The sequence below is a fragment of the Podospora pseudopauciseta genome, assembly GCF_035222475.1.
Source record: "Podospora pseudopauciseta strain CBS 411.78 chromosome 7 map unlocalized CBS411.78m_7.2, whole genome shotgun sequence".
NCBI lineage: Eukaryota > Fungi > Ascomycota > Sordariomycetes > Sordariales > Podosporaceae > Podospora > Podospora pseudopauciseta.
Window position 1 is genome coordinate 235007 of NW_026946668.1, and position 25475 is coordinate 260481.

At 52.1% G+C, this 25475-nt stretch overlaps 9 protein-coding genes and 1 non-coding gene across 10 annotated transcripts; 4 read left to right on the forward strand and 6 right to left on the reverse strand.

The window, feature by feature from the left end:
- Positions 1-2: 2 nt before the first annotated feature.
- Positions 3-1496, forward strand: QC763_704860 (uncharacterized protein; the record flags this gene model as incomplete). The annotated part of the gene is made up of 1 exon (XM_062915491.1): positions 3-1496. One exon carries the CDS (start codon positions 3-5, stop codon positions 1494-1496), a length of 1494 nt encoding a protein of 497 aa, XP_062761108.1.
- Positions 1497-2801: 1305 nt separating this feature from the next.
- QC763_0113450 lies at positions 2802-2915 on the forward strand. Its single transcript has one exon. It is a non-coding gene; the product is annotated as a tRNA-Leu (tRNA).
- A 609-nt stretch (positions 2916-3524) lies between these two features.
- Positions 3525-4752, reverse strand: QC763_704850 (uncharacterized protein; the record flags this gene model as incomplete). Its single annotated transcript, XM_062915490.1, has 3 exons — positions 3525-3982; positions 4055-4495; positions 4572-4752. 3 exons carry the CDS (start codon positions 4750-4752, stop codon positions 3525-3527), a joined length of 1080 nt encoding a protein of 359 aa, XP_062761109.1.
- A 533-nt stretch (positions 4753-5285) lies between these two features.
- QC763_704840 (uncharacterized protein) lies at positions 5286-7321 on the reverse strand. Its single transcript, XM_062915489.1, has 3 exons — positions 6540-7321; positions 5851-6480; positions 5286-5788 (listed from the first exon to the last, which is right to left on the reverse strand). Exons 1-3 carry the CDS (start codon positions 7003-7005, stop codon positions 5478-5480), a joined length of 1407 nt encoding a protein of 468 aa, XP_062761110.1. The 5' UTR covers positions 7006-7321; the 3' UTR covers positions 5286-5477.
- A 219-nt stretch (positions 7322-7540) lies between these two features.
- QC763_704830 (uncharacterized protein) lies at positions 7541-9553 on the reverse strand. Its single transcript, XM_062915488.1, has 2 exons — positions 9028-9553; positions 7541-8958 (listed from the first exon to the last, which is right to left on the reverse strand). Exons 1-2 carry the CDS (start codon positions 9381-9383, stop codon positions 8799-8801), a joined length of 516 nt encoding a protein of 171 aa, XP_062761111.1. The 5' UTR covers positions 9384-9553; the 3' UTR covers positions 7541-8798.
- A 532-nt stretch (positions 9554-10085) lies between these two features.
- QC763_704820 (uncharacterized protein) lies at positions 10086-12704 on the reverse strand. Its single transcript, XM_062915487.1, has 4 exons — positions 12451-12704; positions 11953-12376; positions 11558-11891; positions 10086-11480 (listed from the first exon to the last, which is right to left on the reverse strand). Exons 2-4 carry the CDS (start codon positions 12213-12215, stop codon positions 10191-10193), a joined length of 1887 nt encoding a protein of 628 aa, XP_062761112.1. The 5' UTR covers positions 12216-12376; positions 12451-12704; the 3' UTR covers positions 10086-10190.
- Positions 12705-14266: 1562 nt separating this feature from the next.
- Positions 14267-15577, forward strand: QC763_0113500 (uncharacterized protein; the record flags this gene model as incomplete). The annotated part of the gene is made up of 3 exons (XM_062906510.1): positions 14267-14464; positions 14532-15019; positions 15097-15577. The coding sequence occupies 3 exons, from the start codon at positions 14267-14269 to the stop codon at positions 15575-15577; spliced, it is 1167 nt and encodes a 388-aa protein (XP_062761113.1).
- QC763_0113510 (uncharacterized protein) lies at positions 14547-15664 on the reverse strand (the record flags this gene model as incomplete). Its single annotated transcript, XM_062906511.1, is given in 3 exon segments — positions 14547-15068; positions 15077-15475; positions 15614-15664. Coding segments are annotated over 3 exon segments (972 nt in total).
- A 239-nt stretch (positions 15665-15903) lies between these two features.
- On the reverse strand, positions 15904-19533 carry QC763_704800 (uncharacterized protein; the record flags this gene model as incomplete). The annotated part of the gene is made up of 7 exons (XM_062915486.1): positions 18609-19533; positions 17939-18413; positions 17588-17875; positions 17336-17533; positions 17226-17273; positions 16065-17161; positions 15904-16001 (listed from the first exon to the last, which is right to left on the reverse strand). Exons 1-7 carry the CDS (start codon positions 18703-18705, stop codon positions 15904-15906), a joined length of 2301 nt encoding a protein of 766 aa, XP_062761115.1. The 5' UTR covers positions 18706-19533.
- On the forward strand, positions 19219-24581 carry QC763_704790 (uncharacterized protein; the record flags this gene model as incomplete). Its single annotated transcript, XM_062915485.1, has 3 exons — positions 19219-21524; positions 21575-22930; positions 22984-24581. Exons 1-3 carry the CDS (start codon positions 20015-20017, stop codon positions 24579-24581), a joined length of 4464 nt encoding a protein of 1487 aa, XP_062761116.1. The 5' UTR covers positions 19219-20014.
- Between the last annotated feature and the right edge of the window lie 894 nt (positions 24582-25475).

Genomic DNA, 25475 nt, shown 5'->3' on the forward strand with positions numbered 1-25475 from the left:
CGATGACGGAACTACAGAACTCGATCATTCAACTTCGCCCGAAGGGGTGGGAGGCAGATCCAGAGCACGAATATTTCAGTCTGTCCACACTAGACTACTGCGTTGGACAGGTGTATACCAACTACGCCTTGTTCTTCAAGCTTTCTCCCAACGCGGACAAGTCGAGGATCATATCTACGATCAAAGATGGATTGGAAGTCACCCTGTCCCAGTGCCGTCAGCTGTGCGGCACTCTGCAGGAGCAACCCTCTGGAGGTGGCGACCTTTGTTTTCACAAGACCAGAGACAGCACGGTCGAACTTCACGTTCAGTTTCTCGAAACCGCCGAATCGAAGCACGAAGGAGAGTATCAGACGTTCGGATCACTGGAAGCACAGCATTTTGCCTCAAGAGCGCTGGGAAACATGAAAACCTGGTGTGTTTCCCCTATGACATATGGCGAGAAGCCCGAAGCACAGCCATCCAGCCATCCCAAATGTGCCGCCTTCAAAATCACTTTCATCCCAGGGGGCTTCCTGCTCATGATGCACCATCATCACTACGCCAACGACATCATGGGTTGGGCGGGAGAGTTGCACCAACTGGCCGAGAACTGTGCCGCCATTTGGGCCAACCCTAGCGCCCCGGCTTTGCCTCCTTGGGATCCATCCTGCCTCGACCTGTCCAGAATTACTGCGCCGAACGTACCCGAAGACAAGAAGATTGATGGCCCAGCTTCACCCCTCCGCCATCCTGATCACAAAAAGGCTCAATGGCTGCTGTTCCATCTGTCCAAGACCAAAACTGCCGCTTTGAAGCAACTCGCCAGTCCGAAAGATGGCAGCTATTACGTGTCCAGCTATGATGCCTACAATGCTCTCATATGGAGACTCCTGACTAAACACCGCCTCGCACTCTTCGCCGATGATGTTCCCTCTAATACCCCCATGGTATGGGGAGAAGCAGTTGACATGCGTCGCCGCTTCACCAACCCACCTATCGCGCCCCGCACTCAGGGCAACGTTGTCTACGTGGCTCTTAGCAGCCAGTCACCACCCGAGCTCAAGCCTTTGGCTGCTTCTGAGGTCGCCTCAGAAGCATCATTGGAGAAGCTGGCGTGGTACATCCGTCAGTTGACAAACTCTGTCACCCAAGAGTCTCTTGCTGCTGCATTGAATGGCATCGCGCCCATCCGGGACAAGACGGCCCTGTTTCTGCGCGTGGACTCACTCCCACCGCTGAGTATCTTCGTCACAGAATGGCGAGACACTCGTCCTTGTGATGCAGACTTTGGTTTCGGCAAGCCGCATGCATTCAGGTTCCCGTTTGACACAATCACCAATGGCCTGGTTGTGGTCTACCCGGTCCGAGGGAATGGGCCTTGCGGGGATGATGAAGGGAATGAGTTCAGCATTGCGGTCGAGATGGGAATAAAGGACAGCCTACTGGCAGATGAGGAGTGGAACAGCTGGTTTGACTTTAGAGGAGTAGATGCTGATGATATGCAGAGGGACTGATGTCAAGGTGGGTAACGCGCACGGGCCTCATTCTTTACCCCTGAATGCCCCCGATTTTCAGAAACACGGGTGTTTCTTTGTTCACGTTGCAAGTAAACAAATTAGCTGTGAATACATACTATGAATCGCTTTTGACCAAAACCAACCCGCAATTTAAGAATCTTCGAGATGTAAATGGAGCATATCTTTTCCGGATCATGCTTTCCGTCGCCGGCCCGCCGGCTGATTGACCATTCCCCCTGAGTGACCCTTCACGCGGGTGCTCAACTGTATGTTTTGCAATAACACCTTACTCACTAGCCCTTCTTCCACCAAGATGTAAGACGCCCTTTATACCGTCCCATACCGCGGAATGAGATGTGTCGCTAGAGTTTGAGCTTGCGCTCCACATGCTACTTCGCGGTCTCTCGGTGCTTTCTGAGGATGTGCCCATAGAGGAAGCCACTATCCTGGCTTCTGTATAAGACCCTGCATATTTGTCAGTATTGAATGATGGAACTGGATGGGATAGCTTTAGCGAGCATGGGATATCATACGGATATTTCCTGCGCCTCCCCTACCAAAAGACAGCCGACGTTCCCGAGGTTCTTGACTCGAGTGCCCGATGAAATGCATCCTGTGGAATGTGTGTTGCTTCAAGGTTGGCTTGCAGCATATCATGTGCATCGGTAGGCATTCTTGGGCTTTATAATGCTTGGCTTTCAGGATGACTTCATAGGAGCACACGAACGAGCCCGAGCACTTTTGATAAGGTCCGACATTGCCATTGGCCCCCCGAGATATTTGTGGTCATTACTGTTCATCACTGATGTCGATCTCTGGCGGAGATAACCGTGTCTCAGTCGCAGTGTGGGGTGGCACTGTCTGGGAAGCCACTGTGACGTACACAAAAACCCAATGCCCGTTAAATCCGTTCGCGGTTACACTTGGTTGATATTCGTCAAATTTGAACATTCAATGTTGCGATTGCGATCTTGGTGTTTGGGGCTTCCAATCCTTCAAAGTGAGGTAATTCCAGCGTAGCATTTCTTTGGTGTATTTAACTAGCAGTGTACATCTCTCATCACCAGTCTTGAACTTCACGGGCAGTATATACCCGACTTCTGAACTTATCCGAGAATCATACCTTGAAGGAACTGACCTCAATAGAGATACCTATTGCCCCTGCTATCCCGGTTGGCTTCAGGTACCGCAACCTGCATCCAGGGTTTATCCATGGGTCAACTCCATGCACCAAAAGACCCTGAGCTCCACATCACAAAGGGAAGAAAAAAAAGGAGAAAGGAAAAAAGAACAAAACTATGATGAGAGGGGCGAAATTCGAACTCGCGCCCCTTTCGAGACTACGGAATTCTGAAGGGAATTTGGATCAAGGTATTCACCTTAACGTAGCGCCTTAGACCGCTCGGCCACCCTCCCACTTTTGGTGGTATTCCCCGACAGAAATCCGGACCCTAGAACACCTCTGCACCTTTGAACATGGCAATGTTCAGACTCTCTTTGTCAGCCTAACTTCGAGTCCCTCCTGCCTGACAAAAAAGCTGTTGATGACTTTCCACTCCTTCGCCCCGTCAGCTAGCTCAACATTGTAAAGCAACGCTAATGTTTCGAGGCCTTTATAGATTTGCATCAGCGCCAAATTCTTTCCAAGACACATTCTGCTCCCAGCACCGAAAGTCAAGTCTGCGCTGTTCATTATCTGCAGCCTTTCTTGGTATCTGGTCTCACTCTCTCCGCCAGCCCTCAGCCACCTTTCAGGCTTGAACTCGTCCACATTTTCACCCCAGATTTGCTTGTTCCGAGAAAGGACATAAGGGTTCATGGCCACTGCTGTACCCTCTGGCAGGTAGTGCCCCGAAGGCAATGTGAAACCTCCTTTGGGAACATGTCTTTCCAATCCTAGCGCAATGCCCGGCAAAATTCTCATACTCTCCCTTACCAGCCCCTCCAGGTATGGCACACTCCTAGCATCTCTGTAACTGACTGGGCACTTTTCTCTGTTGATTCCAGCTTTCTCTAGTTCTTCTCTCAACTTTTTCCACCCCATTCTGCCATCATCGAGTAGTAGATAGCAGCCTTGATGATACTCGAGGTGGTGTCTGCCCCTGCAATCATGTTGCTCAGAGTATATCTGACGACCATGGCGTCATCCACCACCTCTGGCCACTTTTGACGTGCTTCGTGAAACATATCCAGATAGTCTGCATCTCTGTTCTTCTGCTCTGTGCTTTGATCTTCCTGGAATCGCTTCATGATATGCCCTACACTCAGTCCGACGATGTGATTGAAGCTCGGCGGTGCGATTCTCATGATTCTCATGATTCTGTTCTTGTCAAAGACGTAATCAAGCCAAGGGATCGATGTTATGAAAGCAAAGTAGTCGAGCGTTTTATCTGCTGTCAAAAGCGTCCCGTCAAAGTCTTTGCCCTCGCGCAAGTACCCGAGCGGCTGGGAAAATGTGACGTTCCCGATGACGTCCCAAGTGTCTATCTTTGGGTCAGCTATAAAGTTCATTTCACGCGGCATGTTCAGGAGCTATTAGCTTAGCAAGGACTTACAGTAGACGATCCACTTCCCCAGATCAATCCCCCCTTGCCCATTATTGCCACTGACCCTTTTGTCCAACTCCTGACATAGCATATCGACCACTTCATCCATCTTGCTTTCTACTCTGGCCACCGCGGCGGCGGAGTAATACTTGGCCACTGGTCTCTTCCACTTGGCATGCAACTCTGGGTCAATTTGACTGAACAGGTTGTACATGATCTCCCCCGTCTCCTTGACTCGCGTGCTGCTAGAGAGGTAGAACCCTGTCTTTTTCCACTCGGCTTTTTGTTTTGTAGTCGTCCCAAAGACAACTTTGATCGGCTCGGGATAGTCAATATCGACGGTGTTGGGGCCAATTCGAACGTCGGGACCGTATGTTTTGTGCAATCGAGTGATGTGGAGATGGAAAGACCCGCGGGTGGTATGGTAGAGGCGGTAAAGGTTAGTATAGCCTATCATCTCACTTGTCGGTACGACTTTCAGGAGGACAAGACGATCTAGAGCAACAGGGGTAGGTCTAGAACTTACGGGCCAGAAATGGACCAGGAATTGATCGGAGAGGTGATAGGAGATGCGAAACAGCAAAGTCTCCCAACAGTGTGAGGACCAGAGTGGCTATGACCAGCAAGTTTGCGGTCAGAGAGACAGAGATACCATTGATGGAGGTGGAAACCATAAAAGTCCAGTCATCAAGACCACGGACCGTCATTTTGGATGACATTGGCTTCGACGGGACGTTTTTGGAGACTGGGTTTTGCTTGGGAAGGTTTGGTTTGGCCACAAAGTTCCTTACTGGGTTAAAAGGTTCTAATAACTTTGTTTCAAGCTCCCATTACCCACAGCTCCTCATAAGAGCAGCCTGAAACACCCACCCAGTAGGGACCGCATACCACCTTATCAAATGCCGGTCTACCTTTATCCTGTCTGACCACCACGTAAATGTTACACCAGTGGTTTTATCTACCACAATTCAGGTTACACAACAGAATTTCAACTACCAACATGTCAACCTGCAGACAATTGACGCTCGTGCATTGCATCGATCATCAAGTCAACATGGCATGACAACCAGTCCCAGCCCTTGCAGGCTGCCTCGGCGTCAATAGTCAATGCAGGTTGCTGGAGACAGCCCACGCTGAATGTGTCTAATCCTTGGCAGATATCAGTCCATACCTGACTTGCCATGACAAGGTTTCACGCAAAGTTGACTGTTCCCCGCATTGAGTACCACACTGGATTAGAGAGAGACAGGGTTCTTAAATCTTGTCAATAAACCAGTATATTGATTGTTATATCCTACTCCATATGTACATTTCTCCTTCCAATATGCGCAATTCAAGTTTCAGATAACAAGGTGAGCTCCACACCAGCCTCAATGTGCGCCTAGCTTCGATGTCCTAGCCATGTGTGAGGGTCTGCTAAGTGACTGCCATTTTACTTCATGTTCAACAGCAGGTATCTAAGACCGGCCCAGGTCTCGACACCGCTGGGAACGATCTGGCTAGCAGGGAGAACGAAGCCGTTGGCACCAGTGTCACGAAGCTCGGCGGTGAATGTGTACTCAGAGCCACCCACATCGTTGGCCCAGTCGACACTGCTACCGGTGGCCTTGTAGATGGTGCTGCAGATAGGTCCGGAGGTAAACCTGGTGCCGTAAACGGCCTGGATAGCCGAGGCAGCGCCAGCAGCAAGGGACACAAGCTCGGTATGCTTAGCAGCTCTGGCAGTGCAGGAGTATCCGTAAGCTGAGTAAGAAGTTGTTAGCTTCGATTGACACTGTGGTTCCATCAAGAAGGGCAGAACGTACGGGTCATGAACAGCTGAGAGTAAGCATGCCAGTCAATGAAGAGCTTCAAGCCCTGGCTGGACTTGACGCTGCGGATGAAGTTGGCAAGGTTAGTAGTCTCGGGGGCATCAGAGGCGGCTCTTCCCTTGTAGTCCTCGGCGCAGGGGTTAGTGGAAGCACCGCCAGTAACGGACCACTGGAAGTTCCAGTTACGGTTGATGTCACGGCCAATGCAAGTGCTGCCAGTGTTGGATTGACGGTTCTTGCGCCACAGACGAGTGTTGGTCTGGGTAAAGACGAAGCCGTCAGGGTTAACAACGGGGAAGACGTAGAAGTCGTACTTGTCGACGAAGCTCTTGATCTCGGCGTCGGTGTCGTACTTGGTCAGGAGGTTGAAGGCCAGGTACTCGTTGACCATGGTGGTGATCCACTCGCGCGCGTGGACGGTGCTGTGGAAGATGACAGCAGGCTTTTTGCCCTTCCCGGAGCTTCCCCAGAAGTGAATACCTGTGATAGGTCTTCCCTCGTTGGAGTTGCCCGACGTGACGATGGCCGAGCGGGTTGGGTAGGTGGCCTGGAGATCCCGCAGGAACTGGAGATGGTCGTTGTACGAATGGTATGAGTTGAACCACGTAGCGTTGGCAGAACCAACTGGGGGTTGATGTTAGTACAAGATACAACTCTTCAAGGGTGGTACAAAGATGGCGTACCTGCATATGCAGAGAAGTTGGACTCCTCCTCAATAGAAGCAGCCAAGTCCTCGTGCATGGTAGTGACCTCCATGCCGGCGACAGCCGCCTCGAACTCGGCCACTTTGGATGGTGGGACAACAATATCGGCGAGAGCGCCAGGGGCCTTGGGTGCCTTCCATGTCTCGAGCTCTAGCTGCTCGATGATCTTGGAGACCTTGTTGACCTGGTTCTTGACAGCGACACGGAAGACCTTGTATCCATCGTAGGCGGTGACAGCGGGTCTGACCTGGCGTTCGGGGACAGCAGCCGCCGAGGCGAGGGCCAGGAGAGTGGAAAAAGCGAAAACCGACTTCATCTTGAAGAGCTGGGAACTTGCGTCTTGACCGTGGAGTTCCTGGAGAAGCTCTTTTCCTCGAGCGACTCCGGTGAGACCTGGCTGCTTTATAGCTTCCTGGAATGACCGTGGGTTGGAGGTAGTACACATGAGTGGTTACCTGCCTGTGGCATAGGATGAACACACCTAGGAGTGGTACTGCCTCGGGTGGACATGACCAACGACGTGACCATGGGCCAGATAACCTTCCCTTTTCGGCCGAATAGCGATGCGGAGGTGGGCCAAGTCTGGATGTTTGTCACCTTCCCGGGATGACGCACGATGCAACAGTCTGGGGTTGCAAAAGCCGATCCCGCATTATACCCGCTTGCCCCTAGCCAATGTGCTTTTAACAATCAGCTCGGCATTGTGCTGGGCGATCTCGCTCTGCCTGCGACCAGGGGCTTTGGCCAGATGCCGAACCAGGATTGTCGCCCCGAGGCCGACAAGACCACCTTCCGCAACTGGGTCAGCTTCGCGCCTATGCTTCATTGCCTTGTTCTAGAACAATGCATATGATCTTGTGAGAATGTTATACAGCCAAAGCGCCTGGGGCGAGGCAATGACACTATTGGCGGTGTGCGCATACAGAAAGGCAGGTTCGTCCTACCGTTGAGCTGTTTATTTGCTATTGATAATCTTGATTGGGAAAGTCATTAAGCCATATCAAAACCGTTATCTTGGCCCCTGCCCACTCGCAACAACCAACACCAAACGTGGGGATGTGGGGGTGGCTACAATCATAATACACGATCGGCTAGAGTCAAAAAAGCTTCGCTGTTGCCCTCCGCCCCTCCCTTCCCCCGCCCGGACCTGCAGTCAATGAACAAAGCTTGGCTTTACAACTGGTCCAGCCCTGTTTAGATTTCCATGGTTTGCCCCTTCTTGGCGCGCATCCCTCCCACTTCTTCTACATCTGCCGAGCACTGAGTTTGACTGTTTAAAGAGGATTCAGCCAACGATCAGACTTCCATCCCTGCTCACCGACGTTGTCCAGGTCGAAGGTACGGTCCTCGTCTACCGTCATTTGACAGTATGAGCCCATGCAAATTCTGCATCAGTTCTGTCGCAGTATCTAGCTGACAGTTAGCAAGCTCGGCGAACTCAGCGGGGGTGGAAAGAGTAAGGAGGTTTGTGGAGTGGGTCTGATTCATCTTGTTGTGGTTGTTGTTCCTGTTGTTGCTGGTGGTGGTGGCAATGGCGGTAGTGGTGATGGCGGTGGTGCCGTTAGTGCTATTGCCAGACATCTTTTCTGGGGAGGGAAGAAGGTTGAAGGTAGAGGTAGGTATGGTAAGAGGAAGAAAGTCTTGGTCGGCGATTGAGTTGTTATAAAGGTGTGATGGAGAGAATGATGATGAGACAGTGATAGGATTCCAGGTATATATCTATTTAGTAGTAAGACAGTAGTGGTACGTGCTCCTTATATAGTCGCAACAGGAAAAAAATGAAACAACACGTTTCACATTATCTCTCTAAGAACGCAGGCCTTGTTCATGAAAGGCTTTTCTTACTCAACAAGCAACCTCTTTCGCATGGAAAATAATTCTAATTTCCAGAAACCTACAGAGGCTTTGAAGATTCTTAAAGTTCAGTGGCTCACCATAGAATGAGGTACACATTTGTGGAGCATGACGATCTGGCCTTTTGTCACAGAGGGAGTGTTCAAGCACTCACTCACACCTAGGCAGCGACCCACAAGAACAATTATACACTGTCAAAGTGACCGGAGGCGTTTGTTGTACCATCATTACCTTAGGCAGCATTCAGTTACGATGCCATTTAAAAGCTGGGGAAATAGCTCCATAGTGATGACTCATGGGACGCTGAGGTATTAGTTGTTTCAAGTTCCTGAATTGAATCGAAGCTTCTAAAGCTTGAGATTGTAATGGCTGCCTAGAGGTACCTTAAGCCAAGAAGCTTCCAATGTAGTCTCTTTTGCCAACTGGAACGCCTTTGCTCCTGAGAATGGCATACGCCGTGTTGAGATGGAAGAAGAAGTTGGGGATTCCCTGGTTGAGGACTGAGTATCTGCTGACAATCTTGACGGTTGTTGGCCCCAAAGCACTATGTTTTCCAAAATCAGCAATGTGTCCTTTGTTACAAGCTCCGCCACGATGGGTCGGGTGGACTCACAGATCGACAGTTTCATCGGCTTTGGCGTCAATAGCAGCAGCATCGGCCTCCTTGATCACCTGCCTCGCCTTCTCAATACGGGCATACAAATCGGCAAATGTCTTCTCTCCATCTTCCCAAGGCTCATCAGCCTTCCCTTGGGAGCGGGTGAGGGTTTTGCGGACAGTGTTGGTAACATTCTGAACTTGAAAGGTCAGGGGGAGCATGTCATCGATGAGCCTGGCATTGATGTACTCGGCATTGGCGTCGAGGCCCTGTGATGCAGCATATTCTTCGGCCTTTTGGAGAATATGAACGAGTGTGGAGAGACCATTGGAAAAGGTAGAAATAGTAATGGAAGAGAGAGTGAGAGACATGTTGGCGGTTTGTGCACAGCTCGTGACGAGGAAGAAAAGATGATGATAAGGTAGGTTAAGTGGTAGTGTATATGACAATCTCCGCTGAGGGTAGAGGATTGGTATGAGAAATTTTCAGAGCTTTTGACAGAGGAAACAAAGACGTGTTTATATTTCTGGTTAGGTTCTTCTCGCTCTCTCAGGTCGCACAACCAGGGCCCTGTATCACCTCGCATTATTAATGTATTCTACCCAATGGTGTGCTTTTAGTTTCTGAAGCGGGATGTGTCAACTGGAATTACAAATCCACGTTACGTGTGGCTCGTCAACAAATATTCAGCTCGACTTGAGCAGCTGCTGTCCAGGGAACGTGACAATCACCTCGATGCCAGTGCTTGGCTGTCCGTCATCGGACCAACTATCAGAGCTTGGAAGACGCCAGAAGAACCGAGACTCCTTGCTTCCAGTTGAAATGCACCGAATAGGACGAGAGGCGGGTTCCTTGCAGGTTAGTGTGGTGTAGCTGGTGTTGCAATTGATACCAAAAGGATGTCGTGATGTGGGGTACAGCATTTGCAACACAATGGTGGGTTATGGCCGCCGAGCTGAAACCGGGGTTTGCCAGCATTATCGCCGAACCACACAATTATTTTCGGTATGGTCAAAATATCACGAATTCCGCAGCCGGCATGTCGTCATGTCACAGATCATGTACTCCCAATACTGAGAATGAATCTTGTATGATTTTTGAACTACTTAGGTACTACACCGTAACCGCTCTTTGCACTGTGGATTGTGATCCTTCTCCCATCTGCGCACCAAATGGCCTCAGTTCGGCATGTATGGGCCAAGATTCTTGTAGAAGGCGCATCTGTCCCCACGGTAAGCCTCCCAAGTGTTGGCATTATGAACTGAAATGGCATTCTTGATGCCCGGACCCTCATACTGGGGATAGGGCCCCACCAACGGAAGCTCAACAGTAGCGAGAGTCCCACCGGTTGTGTTGAAATTGACAAACTGGGGCGCGTTCTGGTTCCAGACAGGCCAGTTGGATGCGGGGTGGTATGCGCTAGGAGACGCAGAGGAGGCTCCGTTCGCAATCGTATTGGCGATGGATGGGTTTCCACCGACGATAAAGTTGCCCCAGGCCTTGCGGAACGCGAGGGTAATGTCGCTGGGGAGGCTGGGGGTGCTGGGTCCAAAGGCTGCGTTGATATCGGCTCCGTGGTAGGCAAAAGGAACAGAGAACTGATACAGCCAGGAAGACTTGCCCGGATTGCCCGAGTAAGCATCGGCGAGCCAGTACGCAGGGCATGCAAAGGTAGCCTCGGCGTAGATATTGTTGCCTCTCTGCTTCTGGCCGACGCCGTCGGGACTGGTGTTGATGGCGTTGAAGCCGCCGGTGTTGAGACCATCAGTCTCAAACCTGGGACCGGAAGCAGAGCTCAGCGCCGAGTTGGGATTGATGGCCAGGATGCTGTTCAGCTGGGCCGAAGTGAGGTTGGGGAACCAGAGAGCCATCCAGGCGAGGAGGTCGGCCTGAGTCTCGATCGCATCAGACCCAGGCACAAAGAGGGGTCCCTCATGAGCGTTGTAACCCACGAGGAGCTTGTTGCCGTTGACCCTCTTGGCGGTGAGCTGTGCAGTGGGACGGTTCTTGATGTACACGCCATCAGTCACAGGCCAGAAGCCCCAACTTCCCTGGGTTGACGAAGCAGTGACTGAAAGCGAAGCAAGCTCGAGGTCGGCAGCACTCTTGCTAAGCAGGCAAGAAAAGACGCTGCCGGAGGAAGGGCAGCCGGCAGCGGCGGAGAAGGCATAATATCTGCTGGTAGGGATAGCATCGTTGAAGTTGGGCTGGTAAGGCAGGTAGGGAGACTGAGCAAGTCCCTTGTCGAACAAAAGAGAGCCGAGGTCACCGTTGACAGCCAATGCGTGGTGCATAACGGAGCCAGCACCGGCGGACTGCCCGGCGATAGTGACCTTGGAAGGATCACCACCAAATTTGCAGATGTGGAGCTTGACCCAGGCCAAAGCAAGAGCCTGGTCAAGATGACCGGCATTGACAACACCATTGTCCTTGACCTCCTGGGAGGACAGGTAACCAAAGGCACCAAGCTTTTTGAGCATGTATGTCAGTAACCACTTTTCCAAAGTACAAAGCACGACGTTGTACAAGGAGATGCACAACTTACACGATAGTTGATAGAAACACCAATAAAAGTCTTCCCATTGTCGTTGATAAGCTGGGTCAGATCTTGCGAACTATCACCATACCCATAGCCTCCGCCGTGGATCCAAACCACGACTGGAAGCTTGGTGGCATTGGCAGGGGCGACGACATTGAGGAAGAGGCAATCTTCGCTACCAGGGGGCCCAGGGAAAGAGCCAAATGCTGTACGCGGAGTGTGTTGATAGCATGTGTTGCCAAAGGCGTCGGCATCAGTGACTGGCGCAGATGGGGCCAGAGAAGGGAAACGGGGAGGCTGCCATCTCAGACTTCCCGTGGGAGCCTGCGAGTATCGGATGCTAAGGTATTCTTGTCAGCAGAGAGGTCAGGAAAGAGGAATTTGCTATGTCTCGAACTTACCCCTTCCAGTGATTCAGAGCAGATGCTGAGTCGTAGTAGCCCCTGTACTTGGCATAGCCAGTGTCCACGACCAAGGTCGATTCTTGAGCGCACTGGGGCGCACGGATTTGATGATCGTTGTATGCTGCAGTCAGTTCAGCAACAAGATTATCCACAAACTCGGTGGCGGCATCTGTAGTGCGTGCGGCGACTTTGGAGCTGGGCAAGGCAGAAGAAAGCGAGGAGCCTGCGAGGAGCAGGCCCATCCACTGTTTGATGGCCATCGTGACTAGGGATGACGATGTTGGCAAGGTGGTCCTGGTTGCCAAAGTGAAAGCAGAAGAGAGGAGGCCATCGTGACTTTAAATATCAGAAATGCCATAGCCCTCTGCCTGCCAGCTGGAACTATGGTGTCCCAAGCAAGCTCACAATGACAGCGGATAAACTGGGGTGAAGTCAAAAAAAGGTTAGCGGATACTACGCTGTATAGCCCAGCTCCATCGCTAAGGCGTAGCGTACCCCATCATATTCCAGGCAGTCGCTTTTCTCTGCCATCTTATGGGCGCGGAGTTTTGTAGAGGGCTTTTTTGGCAGCGACGGCTCCATTTGTACAGCCTCCCAAGACCATAGCTGTCAATAAAGTCATGACGGTGTAGTTTCCGTGACAGAAAACGCCTGCGGCAAATCGGGCAGCTTTCCCGGTCGCGGGATGGTGCGGGATGCTATTGGTCGTCCGTGAGTGTTCTTTGTCTCCAGCGGTGACGGCAGTGGATGGGTTCTCTTCCCCCTGCCTTAGTAAGGAATCAAATGTTGCCTGATTGATGGGCGGTTGAAAAATGTCTTGGGAGGCCACGTGCTATGTGGAAAAGTATTATACAATATGCATGGACTGTTGGCAAGACACGGCACGGAATCAATCGACCGACCACTGGACCACCAAGGCGGGACCAACGCTGGCACCCTATGGCATGGTTTTTGTTGTTGGGAGCCGGGTTGCATTGCAAAATGCAGACCCTTCTCTTGAGATGGGTTCCAGACAGAAGAAGGTTGTTTCCCTTCCACCGAAATTGAGCCACATCAGGCGCAATTGTGAAGGGGTCCTCGGTGTTTTCATTCGCGATATGTGCAGAGGGGCAAGATGTCAAAGCGACCCCCCGATCCACCGCATCTCCGCATTCTAACGGGAATCGGATAGGCGCAACACAGCAGCGCTCACCATGCCAAGGTCCGGGGACCAACCTCGCGTGAGCTGCCTGATTCGGCTTGAGAAGCCCGCAGAAGACAAACAAAAGTGATGAAGCTCCAGTCAAGCACCATTTGACCCGCTCGTACAAGGTGGTGTATCGTGTGTTTAGGTTTGCGAAGGGGTCCTCAGGTAGGTATTGTCTTTGATCGGTAGGTAGGTAGGTAGGTAGGTAGGTGGGTGGGTAAGCACATCGTTGACCGAAGAATTGGAGACTTCTACTTCACTGGCGGACCTCAAGTGTATCAAAAGAGCGGTCGACTTCCTACCCATCTTCAATCGCCTTCATGAAATCTAAGGTCTTGAAAGACCCAAGGTCCACCTCGAGAGGGCCTTGACTACCAAGCTCATGGTTCCAACCACAAACGTGTTGGACAAAATTGTGACATGATTGGAACACCACACCCATGCCTATAGCCCGAGCTTGCCCATAATCTCACGTGTCATTCCTTGAACGTGGGCTTGCGCAATAAAGCCTGCAAAACCTTCGAAGGGCTCAAGGGGTGGTAACCATTTGATCGACGAACAGACCACATCTTGATTTCAGTGCCTGCATACGCCAAGTCAGCCATCTCGTGGTATTGGAACGAACGTCGCCTCTTCACCTAGCCGCACCGTTAATCTCCCTCAGCTTGGAGCTTGGACCTCTCTTCCACACACACCCGGTACAGCTTTCCTCTAGGTGGCGATGATCTCGCCGAGGGAAAAGTGGTGATACCCAGTTTGACGTGCGGTTCGTGTTCGTAGGGCCGAACTATGACACATTATTGTTTCTGCGGCACGCTCCATGGCGTCTCTTTGACCTTCATTTTGGGGAGAGCTGCTGCAGCCCACCACACCCAGTACAGGAGCAGATCATCAAAGAGCTTTTCCTGGTGACGGAGACCAAAGCGAGATGGTGGTCTAGACCGAACGCCATCCCCTCAAGTTTCCCAGACATTAAATACCCCACAACTGGCTAATATCCGGTTCCCTCTCGCCATCTGATGGACCCTTTGAGCTCTTAGACTCTCGTTGCATTTTGGAGGCCACCCAAGTCCATCACTGACATTCCCGCCGTGAGACACTATCAGATGTTGACCATCTTCCACAATGACAGACGCAACATCAGCCAGTCCGCCACCACTACCGCTCTCGTCCAACGCCCACGAAGACAAATCCTCTACGGTGATTGGGGCTATCATCTTCTGTTTGGTATGGTCAACTGTAATGGTAGGCATGCGCCTGTGGACGCGGGGCAAGATGATCAAGCAGCTTGGAATAGATGACTACGCCTGCATCCTAGGCTTGGTGAGTACAATGCCCCTTTGCCAAAATCAACCAGTCTTCAAGAATCCAACATGACCATCTCGCCCAGCTCACGACATGTGGATCAGCCATCGCCATCGGCCACATGACAACCTTTGGTCTGGGAAGGCACATCTCGGTCATGAAACAGAACGATATTCCCCTGTACCTTCGAGACTTTTACGTTTCCATCGTGATGTACTGCTGCGCCCTCCTCTTCCTCAAGCTCACGTTTCTCTTCCAATACTACCGCGTTCTGGCTGTCCAGCATATGCGCATCGTTTATCTCGTCGCCATTTTCATCGTCGGGGGCTGGGCCCTCTCCCAAATCCTGGTGGGCATCTTCATCTGCACTCCCATCCGCGCGTTTTGGCTCGGGGTGCCCGATATCGAAGGTGCCACGTGTATTCCAAACATACCTCAATGGTACATCAATGCCGCGGGCAATATCGTGACGGATGTGGCTGTTTTTGCGCTGCCTTTGCCGGCTATGTGGAAGTTGAAGCTGGCCAAAGGTCAGAAGTATGTGCTGATTGGCATTTTCAGCTTGGGGTTCTTGTGAGTCTCTCTTCCGCACCCCCTTTTTAAACCCTTTTCTTTGTGAACCCTGCTCACAAGTCGACCCTCTGCGGCAGCACCGTCATCATCTCCATGATCCGGATCAAATATCTTCAACTGCACGAAGACTTCCCCTGGGAAAACGTCACGTCCTCCCTCTGGTCCGTTGGCGAGCTGACCTCGGCTATCACTTGCGCCTGCCTGCCTACCCTCCGCCCCTTCTTGGCGACCTACTTCCCCAGATTGGCATCGGCCATTGGTGGTAGCAGGGCTCATCCCACGGGCGCTATGAGTGCCGGCGTTGCTGTTGATGGAACCGGCCGCATCCGAACAGTGGATCCCGAAACGGGCGTTTACTACGTCGGCAGAGGACAGCACTCGCGCGCCCGCAGTGGCGCGAACAAAGGTGCGGCGGTAACGGTCGAGTATTCTGACGGGACCGGTAGTGAGGTTGAGCTGTCGCCACAGCAGACGAAGGTCAGCCTATTCGAGGCTCATGTGATCTACAAGTCGGAAAGTCTAGATGGGGTCAGTACTGTCAGTAGGGACATTCGATGATCTGATGGGGATCAATGTGAACTTAAGTGTACATACCTGCATCGCTGTACCATATATGACAGTGCACATCGCACACGGACGAGTCATTTGTATTATACCCCTTCCTCACGAATACAATATTCTTCGAAGCTCAAACTGTTCTGCCCGACGCCAAACCCAGGTTGTGAAACATGCTGCGACTGGTCAAGATCAATTCAAGTGCGACGCGCAATGAACCCAGGAAATAGCGCCCTACACGATATACACACATTCATCTTTCATTGAAAGCCCCAGCAGACATTATCATACAGATCGTAGCCTCGTCCCAAGTGCGCATACAAAAACTGCTAGAAGTAAAACTGCTGCTGTGGTTGGCCCGGTGGTGGGTGTGCAAGAAAGTCAAAATTCATCGAGTCTACCGGAGTGCCGAACGGATCAGGAGTGTCTGGAGTCAACCTTGAATTAGAACTGGGTTCCCCTGTTACGTGCAACATCGTACATGACATACCCCAGAAAATGTGGTCGTACAGGTCCATGGGTGACATGTAAGTGGCAGGGTCAAAATTGGAAACATCGCTCAATTGTTGCTGATTTTGCTGTGGTGGGGGGAACACAAAGGGCATGTTGCTGATCGTTCTGTCAGTAGCTGTCGATGGGAACATATGCGTCCGGGTATAGAGAGATACATGCCTGTGTTGCATGTCACCCAATTGTCCTCCGTTCTGCTGCATCTCTGCCATGGCCAAGGCTGCATTTTGATGTGGATCCAAACTAGTGGGCATCCGGGAAATGGAGTCCTGTGGCAGCGGAAGACTATGAATAGGATATCCTGATTGAGTCCCTGGCTGCAGTGGTGTTCGGGTGCCAGAGCCCGCGCCAGAGTTCACACCGCTCTCCTTCATGGGGCCGGGGCCGATTACGGATCCATGATCGTAGATATTCTTGAGTGCCATTAAAGCACGGGACAGGGGACCCGAAAGTTCAATATCGTGGTCAGACCGATGGATGTGTGGTTGGGGGGACGTTTGCTCCTTGGCTGCTGTTGCCGAAAGCGCCGATATCAGGTCCCCTTGCAGTTGGCGGACTTCAGGATCCCCTTTGGAGTCACCCAGAATTCCCAAAAGCACAGCCGAGGAAAGCCCATGGTAGGTGAAGGCCCATGAACGAGTGGGGATGACTGAAAGCTGGTGCATGGCGAGAAACATGCGCACTGTCTCGGTCAGATTCAGCTTGCATCTGTCGGCGAGGAACTTCTTCTGTGGCGCGTCGAGACGGGTACTCTCGGAACGCATCAAAGCTGGCCGACAGCAAACTGACAGAATGAACGAAGTGTGTAACCGAATGGCAAAATGTTGTAGGCGGTCCAATGCTGACTTGCAAGCATCCTTGTTCCGCAGCTGATTCAGGCATTTATCCCGGATATGTTCGACGGCCTTGCAGTTATCCAAGATCTGACTGTACGTAGCGTTGGAGGCAGCGTCGGGGTTGAGCCGCTGAGATATGATCTTGCAGAGATGGTACATGGCCTCGAGGTATGCCCAGCCCTCTGTCTCGGCAGTTTGGGACATGGGAATAGGGCAACATGGTATGTTGGTGATGGGGGAGCTAAAAGAGTTCTAGTAAGGGACGCAAGGAAGAAGGAGGGTGCAAATTGTAGAATGGGACTCACCGATCAAAGGAAAGTGATGTTAGGGTATCATGCCATAGGCAAGTCCACCTGGAAGGCGTCAGGACAAATTATACATGTTGCGTGGGTGAGTAGTCGGGCGTGGTACATACCAAAGTTTTCGGCGTGACACCTCTCTCTTCTCCGCTTCTGGGCTCGGCCGACCATCTAGTTGTTGTGGCCGATGGAGGCCAAGAGACTGGGCTAGGCGGCAAGTGAGGCCCATCAATGCCCACGATGCCTCGGCCTTCATGTCGTTAAGCAACACAAAGCTCGTCATGAGCAAGGCTTGGATGGAGTCCAGATTTGGTCTGGAACAATGTCAGCAAACCGCTGGTATCCTGAGCAGCCAGGCGCATTATTACCTCAAAAGGAAGTTTCCAAGACGAAGAAAGTGAAAAGATATCTGTATGTATTTTTGGGAATCCCGGGTTCGCACATGATAAGGTGAATCGTGATACTGTGAGCCAACAGCAAGAACGGCAAACAAGATGGCTAGCCATGACGCAGAGACGGGTTTCGTGGCTTTGGTGGACGCCCTGGCATTTTTGGCTCTGTCCTCCAGGTACACCATGAGTCGAGATTCAAGGTCGTCAATATCAATGACAAACCCCCAGAATGGCTGGGGAATCTCCTTGTACGTTCGGAATAGCCTGCAGACACGTGAGCGGGGTGTGCGTGGGAGGACGCAACTGGAACAGGAGACAGTGACATACTTCATGACTTCCCGGTCAGAGGGAAGTTCGGCCGAAATGTCAGAGGTCAGCCGGTCGAGATGACGGGAAGACATGAGCGGGAAGGGTGCCGAGTTGTCGAGGCCGAGGAGGGACCGCATGTCTTGGCGTATCTCGTTGACGTCCTGGGGTTCGTTTGCTGCTGTCCGTTCTCTGAGCAAAGCTGGTATGCTGTTCTGGCCAACATAACGCGTGGTCTCGGCCGTGTCTGGTTCGTAAGTGCTGATGGCTTCACGAGGGTCGTTGCTCTGGCTTCGGGTGTCTGCATCATCTGGAGACCGTGGGCGTTTCTTTCCCGGAGTGAGGGACTCGGTGCCAAACGAGCCACTCTTGCTTGTGGCTGACCGGTTGGGCTTGTAAGAGCAGAGCGACGGATGTTCTCTCTTGACGCAGTTCTCACAGGGGCTCTTGTTGTCACACTTAACTTTCCTCTGTCTGCATGGCCAGCATGCAGTGCCTAGGAATCCCGTCAGCGCACTGGCAGGAGGTGGAATATTGCAATGTCTTGGGCAAGACAGAATGGAAGGATTGGATAAGATGAGATGAGATGAGATGGGCAAGGGCGCTTGACACAAGTAAACAAACAGGATGGAAAGGGGGACGATGGCGTTGGAGATGAGTCGTCACACAAACGCCACTGCAGAGCACGTACCATATCTCACTTTGCGGTGGGAGTGAATGATACGGTTGGCCTCCTCGGGTGTGAGATCCTCGAGGTTGGGCCCCGGGCTGTCCTGTGTCTCCGACATTGGGGATTACAGCAAAAAGGGGGGGCGGCCGTTCAGGCGTTCGTTCCGGGTTGGAGGTACGATTGCTATCTCGAGGTGGCCGAATGAAGACCGAATGACGAAGGTGGGCCTCCAAACTTCAGCGGTGCTCCAGCGAGTGGCCCGCGCAAGCAACAGGGCTGGGTTCGCAGCTGGTTCAGGGTGGAGCAGCGGCGGCGGGCGACCAGGGCTTGGAGCTATCAATGAAGTGGTTTTCCCAGGGCCGTCACGCTGTTCCTTGGATGATGGCAGCCGTTGATGGTGTTGAATTCCGATGCAAAGCCGAGATGTCGTTGTCTGTTGTCGAAAAAGAAGCCGAGCAGCGACCAGCATTCAATTTTGAGGTGGGGTTCTCGGGATTAGCGGGTGGACGGATCACCATTGCAGCTTTTCCCCTCCGGCCTGGTTGCTGACTGAGCGCCCCTCCTCCAGTCTCGACCCCGCAATGGCATCTCTCCCTTACCTTATACATAAAGGATCCCATCAACTCCTCTGTGTATCGAGAGGGACACTCACCTATCGAATGGACCATCCATCCGAGGGTCCAGTCCATGGTTCCTTTCGTCGACAACCTACCTGTCACCTGAAATCTGTCCCTGCATCTTCGCCCATCGTGGGAGTGGGATCCACACCTACCCGCGTGGCCTGTGCTTTCCCACATGTGCCAAGGCTTCGACGACAGAAGAGCTTTCTTCTGAAGGTAGGGAGGGTACTGGAAGAGATCAGATGCTCAAAGTAAGCATTCAAGTACTTGATAATGATCTTCTGAAGAGTGAAAAGAGCAACATTTGACCGGTTGTAAAGTTGCTACTTCGTACTGCAAAAAAAACGAAATAGCCATCACAACCAGATGCTCCCAAAGCTTTGGGGAGGAGGACAAGGCTCTCTCAAGTCGCTCACCGGGACTCCAAACAGGCGCGATTGCCGCCAAAATAAATTCAATCTCACTTCGACGTGCTCTTCCCTATGGTATCTCCCCCTCTCGTCTTTTCACACCACCTTCCATAGCAGACGCCGCACCATCATCCCATCTGCCTTCTTGTATCACACCCGACATCCTTTGCGCCTGCCAAGTCTTCTTTCACCCCAGAGTGTGGAGCCTCTCCCCTGCGGCGACCAGTCAGATTCACCAGTTGCCTGCCACTTTCCCCAGATCTTCAACACTAGATGCCCTCACTGTCCAACACAACAACACGATATCGACGACCACAGAACTCTCCCTCCGACCTCACCTCTGCCACGCTTTGCCCTTCTATAGCCCCAATGAGGCACTGGCCCACATTGCACAACAATGCCAATGCCAGTCCCAATGCCAAACAACAGGCCATTGATTCCTGCTACACCTAGCAAGAATAACAAGGTCAATGAAACAGTCATGGGCCTCAATTTTATGTACGGCCTCAGCATACAGGTCCCCGATGTCTCTCCCACCAGAGCCACCGGACACGAAACGGAAGAAGCTGCACGCCATCGTCGTATCATCTCGGCCATTCGCTTTCTCTGCTACAAAGACAACGAAGCTTTGGAGCATATACTCCATGATTTTTTTTATCAGGCAAAGTCCGCCAGCCAGCAATGGGTCCACAAGCCACGGGCAGATTCAGCAACCTTGCCCTCGTCTCAAGATTTACCCCCAAAAGCCGTCCACCCCTGGGAACGAGCCCAACTCGAGCAAATTCTGTGCAATCTTCTTGCGGAACGTCAAAGCACTTTGCTGAGGGCGCAGACCTTGACTCCCATGGCATCCAGGTCCTTCGCTCGATCCTGTAGCGATGCTGCTGCTACCGCAGGAATATACCAGGCCGTTCACGATGTGAGATCAAGGTCACCCTCTTCTGCTGGCTCTGCGAAGCGCCGTTCGGATGACGAAGATTACCCAGTTCGAAGCAGCAAGAAGCCACGGGATCAAGCTTTTGCTCCTCCATCACTGGGTCGTTCATCATCAACTCCTGTCTCGGCTGTCCCCTTCTCCAAACTCTTGGATATCGTACCGACTCGTCAGCGTTTGAATGGGGCAGTAGTGCTCGAGACAAGCCGACGGAACAACCACGCCAAATCGACAAACTGGTCACAGCAACCGTCTTTTGAGATTGACCAAAGTTCGAGTTACTGGAAGACGGATCAATACAGCCTCTCAAGCCATACAACGGCGGTGAACGAATACCAACCGCTCAGGACCAGCCACCACACAGCCATTAAGAAGGAGGATGGCGGTGTAGCGGAGGTGGTAACGACGACAGTCCCATTCCGGCTTTCACAAAACAGTGTTTCTCGGCTATCTCAACCTTCAGTCACCTCAAAATTCAGCTGCACTCAGCAACGGGCCGGTGTTCAGGACGAGCTTTGCGAAGGGCAGAATCCAGCTGCATATCACTTTCTTCAACAGGACACAACCAAGCGGCTCTTGTTTCCCCCAAGCAATGGAGCCCCAATATCAACTAAGCCCCAAGTTGCGCCAGCAGAGGTCATAGATTTGACCAACGATTTCGATACCGACTTTTCAGAAGACGTTAGGGATGCGGTGGAGGCCGAGTACGAAATCGAGCATCTTGGAACACGGCTGCAGCCGACGCCCACTTACACGCCTCACAAGCCACCGGTCTTGCCACCGCCTTACCGTCAGCCTACCCAACACCATGCACAACATCACCGCCACCAGCCACAACAACAGCAGCAACAACAACAGGTCCAACAGGTCGAGCAACTCCCGCCCCGTAAGCAAGCCACACAGCCCCCCAGGGCACCAAAAGCAGCACTGGCAAGTTTGGCCACGATTCGGACGCGACTGGACCACACCTGGCGTATGTTTTCTTTCCCCATAGAACGAGCATAGAAACTGACATCTTGACAGCAAGATTTCCGACCTGGTTAGCGGATGCCCCTCTGGCAGTGGCATGGGAAGTGACGAGGATCCTTCACCATTGCAACGTGGACCCAGAACACGAATCCCTCGTTTATCTAACCGAGTGGGCAACATCGGATATCACCGACATTCGAAGCAGCTTGTGCCGACTCGACATCTTTCGAGGCAAGACCTTTCCAGAACGCCCGCCTTCGGATGTTTTCGCTGCCGCCCTGAACAATTTCGAGCTCAACGGAAGTATTGTTCTTATGTCCATCAGTCTGGACTTCAATCCAGACAAGGATAAGCAAGCGCCCCTATTTTTGGTTGATATGAAACCCCTGCGACTTGACCAAGGGTGTAGGCTAACGCGTCGGTTTGGCGCTGACCGTTTCCTCGAGGTCCTTCTGTCGTCACCTACTGCTAGCTCGGCTCCTGATCTGATCAAGAATGCCGAGCCACACGGTGCTGAAGAGGTTATTAAATGGCTTACTAGCAGTGCTCATAGCCTGGTTGGACGGCATTGGAGAGCTTTCTTCGCCAAGGATGCCGGGTTCCGCAGGCCCATCAAAGAATACAGCCTGGCGCCTGAAGAGAAGACCACAATTGTTTCCAAAGAGCGCCTGCACTTTTTTGCCGAGACAGGAACCAACTTCCAACGGGCCAAGGCATTGACGGTGCCCCCCCTCAATGAGCCCATGGGTCGCCACACTGATTGTACAGTGAGCCAGATGCTGAACTGGCTACTCAACCTGGACGAGCCCAAGAATCAGTCACAGCCGCATCTCAAGCTTTTCTCTCGCATCCAGCTGGGATTAAGCAAAACCTTCCCAACCGTCATTTTCAGCGCTTCCCAGATTTTTGTTCAGCCGCAAGACATGCTGTCACCGATTGGCAAGGTCATGAACGACGGCGTCGGACGCATGTCACGAACGGTGGCTCGAAAAATCAGAGACATCATGGGTCTCACAGAGATCCCCTCGGCAGTTCAGGGCCGCATCGGCTCCGCCAAAGGAATGTGGATTATGGATGTACTTGATACAGGCGACGAAGAATGGATCGAGACATGGCTGTCGCAACGGAAGTGGGAATGTAACCCTCAGACGGTCGACATCCACCAACGAACTCTCGAAATACGGGCGTACGCAACTGAACTCAAGTCGGCTGGTTTGAATCTGCAGTTCCTCCCCGTCTTGGAGGATAGAGCCAAAGACAAGGCTCAGATGAAGCGTGCCATAGGCGCACGTCTCACCAATGATCTCAAAAAGGAGTTTGACGACCAAAAGGCTGCTTTCAAGCATCCTCTCCTGCTACGTCAGTGGTTGCATGAGAACTGGAGTGGACGGGCAGACAGAGTAAAGAACGGTGGGTTTCTCGCCTCTACAGTGCTTGTCGCAGGTAGCTAACCATGGAAATAGGAGAGGTGGCCTTTCTGGGAGGCCTGCCCGAGAAAAAGGAAGAAGTTCTGAATCTGTTGCTCAGCAGTGGTTTCGATCCCAAGCACCAAAAGTACATTCAAGACATTGCGTGGGAACTCCAGAAGCAAAAGTGCGATATCTTGAGCACAAAGCTCAACATCAAGGTCGGCCGATCGGCCTACATCTACATGGTCGTTGACTTTTGGGGAGTCCTGGAGGAGGGGGAAGTCCATGTCGGCTTCTCTTCCAAGTTCAGGAACGACGCCGATGACACCTCCTATACCCTTCTCTCCGATTGTGATGTTCTTGTCGCGCGGTCTCCTGCCCACTTTGCCAGTGACGTGCAAAGGGTGCGAGCTGTCTTCAAACCACAGCTGCACGCCTTGAAGGACGTCATTGTCTTCTCGTCAAAAGGGAACGTTCCACTCGCCGAAAAGCTTTCCGGTGGAGACTACGACGGTGACATGGCTTGGGTTTGTTGGGATCCTCTGATCGTGGAAAACTTCGTCAACGCAGCGGTGCCAGAAGAGCCGGATCTGTCGGCATATTTGGGAAAAGACAAGACCACCTTTTCCGATCTCATGTTGGCGACAGGTGAACAGAGCCCAGATGCTGCTGTGTACGACATGATTGAGAAAAGCTTTCAGTTTTCAATGCAGCCCAACTTTCTGGGCATGTGCACAAACTACAAAGAGAAGCTTTGCTATCACAACAACAGCGTTGGAGATGAGACTGCCATCTGGCTCGGCGCCCTCGTGGGGAAATTGGTCGACCAAAGCAAACAGGGTATTCTTTTCGACAAAGGCAGCTGGGAGCGTCTGCGAAAGGAGAAGTTTGGCCCACACAATATGCAGCCTCCAGACCCGGCATACAAAGGCGACCACTGGAGCGGGCAGGATGAACCACGGCACATCATCGACTACCTCAAGTTTTTCATCGCCAAACCGGCCATTAGTCGTGAAAAGGACGCCCTGAACGAGTTGATCAACTCCCGTGGCACCGACACCCTTGCCAATAGCAACTCAGCGGCACATTATTGGGATCCACATCTTGTTAGCTACTTCAGAAGCTTTGAAGAGGCAGGCCAGGGTTCCAAGACAATCCGCGGCATACTCCAGTGGCTGAAGAACGATATTGCGCAATTGGAGAAGGACTGGAAGACAAGCATGGCCAAAGGCAAGGGCCGTAACTCCAAGTTCTCGTACCCAGAAACCGTCACTCAAATCTTTGGAGGGTGGAACGTCATCCAACCGCGAACATCCGAGTCGATGCCCCTCAAACTAGACCCTGAGACGGCCTTGCTTTTTGGTGGTAACGGCCCCTATGACCCATGGACGGTGCTCAAGGCCAGTGCCACTTTTAAGCAGTGCTACAAAATGGCGCCCAAATTTGCCTGGGCAATGGCTGGTAGACAACTGGCGTATATCAAGGCATTGAACTTGGGATCATCTCAAATTCCCCTCGTCCTCACGCCGCTCATGTATGCGGGACTCAATGCAGATGGTAAATTTGTCAAGCAGTTTGTGGCTCGACTCGAGCATGACGGGACTCAATATGGCGAGATGGAGGATAGGGATTCGGACTGGGATGAAGACTAGAAGAGCGCGGGACATAGAGCTGGTTGAACGGGCATCTCTTTTCATATTCCACCTGCGGTGTGCTTTTCATTCGGTGCGTTTGCATATTTGCTTGTTCTCGTGGTTAGTTTGTTGTCTAGATACCTCTTGGGTTTGTTGGTTTAATGATGACATTTCTTAGACACCTCCCCGTGGTCTTTAGGCTAACTCGTTTTTTTGAATTGATGAGAGCCTGGTTCGAGCCAGTCTTCTTGGTGTCGCCCCCTAAAACGGAAGGCCAAAATCTCCGGCTATAATGTTGCGAAGCTGAGAGCATCGATAGGTTGCAACTTGCCACTCCGGTATCCCGGCAGAAGGCGTCAATGCACCCTTCCCCACTCGGTACGTCTGGGCCTTAAATTGGGGAAAGACGAGGCGACAAACGGCAGATCAAGCACAGTTTCCATGTAAGGTAGGTGTCCAACATGATAAGTGCCATGCCTGCGTACGCAATGCCGCGCTGGTTTCCCAGAAGCGACATGAGCCAGGACAAGCAAAAAGCAGGCCTACGGTGAGACGAGAGGGTTTACGCAATGCTTGAGCCACCTGCATCACCTTGGGACTTACCAAGTGGCACATCAGCCACAGAAAAATTGCGATGCCGAATTGCTGTACATTGCAATCAGGTACCGACCACTGACGTTACTGCCTGCTGCTTCAAAGGACATTTTACGACATCCGCCCTCGCTCAACTTTACTCAACGCCCCAATCCATTTACCGGCATCCTTATTACCCTCGACACACAAATAGATTACCTTCACTCCAACTCGGATGTCCAGCCGACAGGTGGGGTTTCCGTTGCCCCTGACCATTTCACCATTTGGAAAAAGTCGTCAGGGGATGCCAAGACCCTCTTTGGTCGTTGTCAATATCGA

Excerpts from the sequence above, each read along its gene's own strand:
- QC763_704840 (XM_062915489.1), bottom strand. The coding sequence starts at position 7,005 with ATGTGTACTACCTCCAACCCACGGTCATTCCAGGAAGCTATAAAGCAG. Across the intron at positions 6,481-6,539 it reads CAACTTCTCTGCATATGCAG|TTGGTTCTGCCAACGCTACG; the intron begins GTACGCCATCTT and ends ATCAACCCCCAG. Across the intron at positions 5,789-5,850 it reads CTCTCAGCTGTTCATGACCC|CTTACGGATACTCCTGCACT; the intron begins GTACGTTCTGCC and ends CTTCTTACTCAG.
- QC763_704830 (XM_062915488.1), bottom strand. The coding sequence starts at position 9,383 with ATGTCTCTCACTCTCTCTTCCATTACTATTTCTACCTTTTCCAATGGT. Across the intron at positions 8,959-9,027 it reads GCCGATGAAACTGTCGATCT|TGCTTTGGGGCCAACAACCG; the intron begins GTGAGTCCACCC and ends TGGAAAACATAG.
- QC763_704820 (XM_062915487.1), bottom strand. The coding sequence starts at position 12,215 with ATGGCCATCAAACAGTGGATGGGCCTGCTCCTCGCAGGCTCCTCGCTT. Across the intron at positions 11,892-11,952 it reads GCTCTGAATCACTGGAAGGG|CATCCGATACTCGCAGGCTC; the intron begins GTAAGTTCGAGA and ends AGAATACCTTAG. Across the intron at positions 11,481-11,557 it reads GTGTTTCTATCAACTATCGT|CTTGGTGCCTTTGGTTACCT; the intron begins GTAAGTTGTGCA and ends ATGCTCAAAAAG.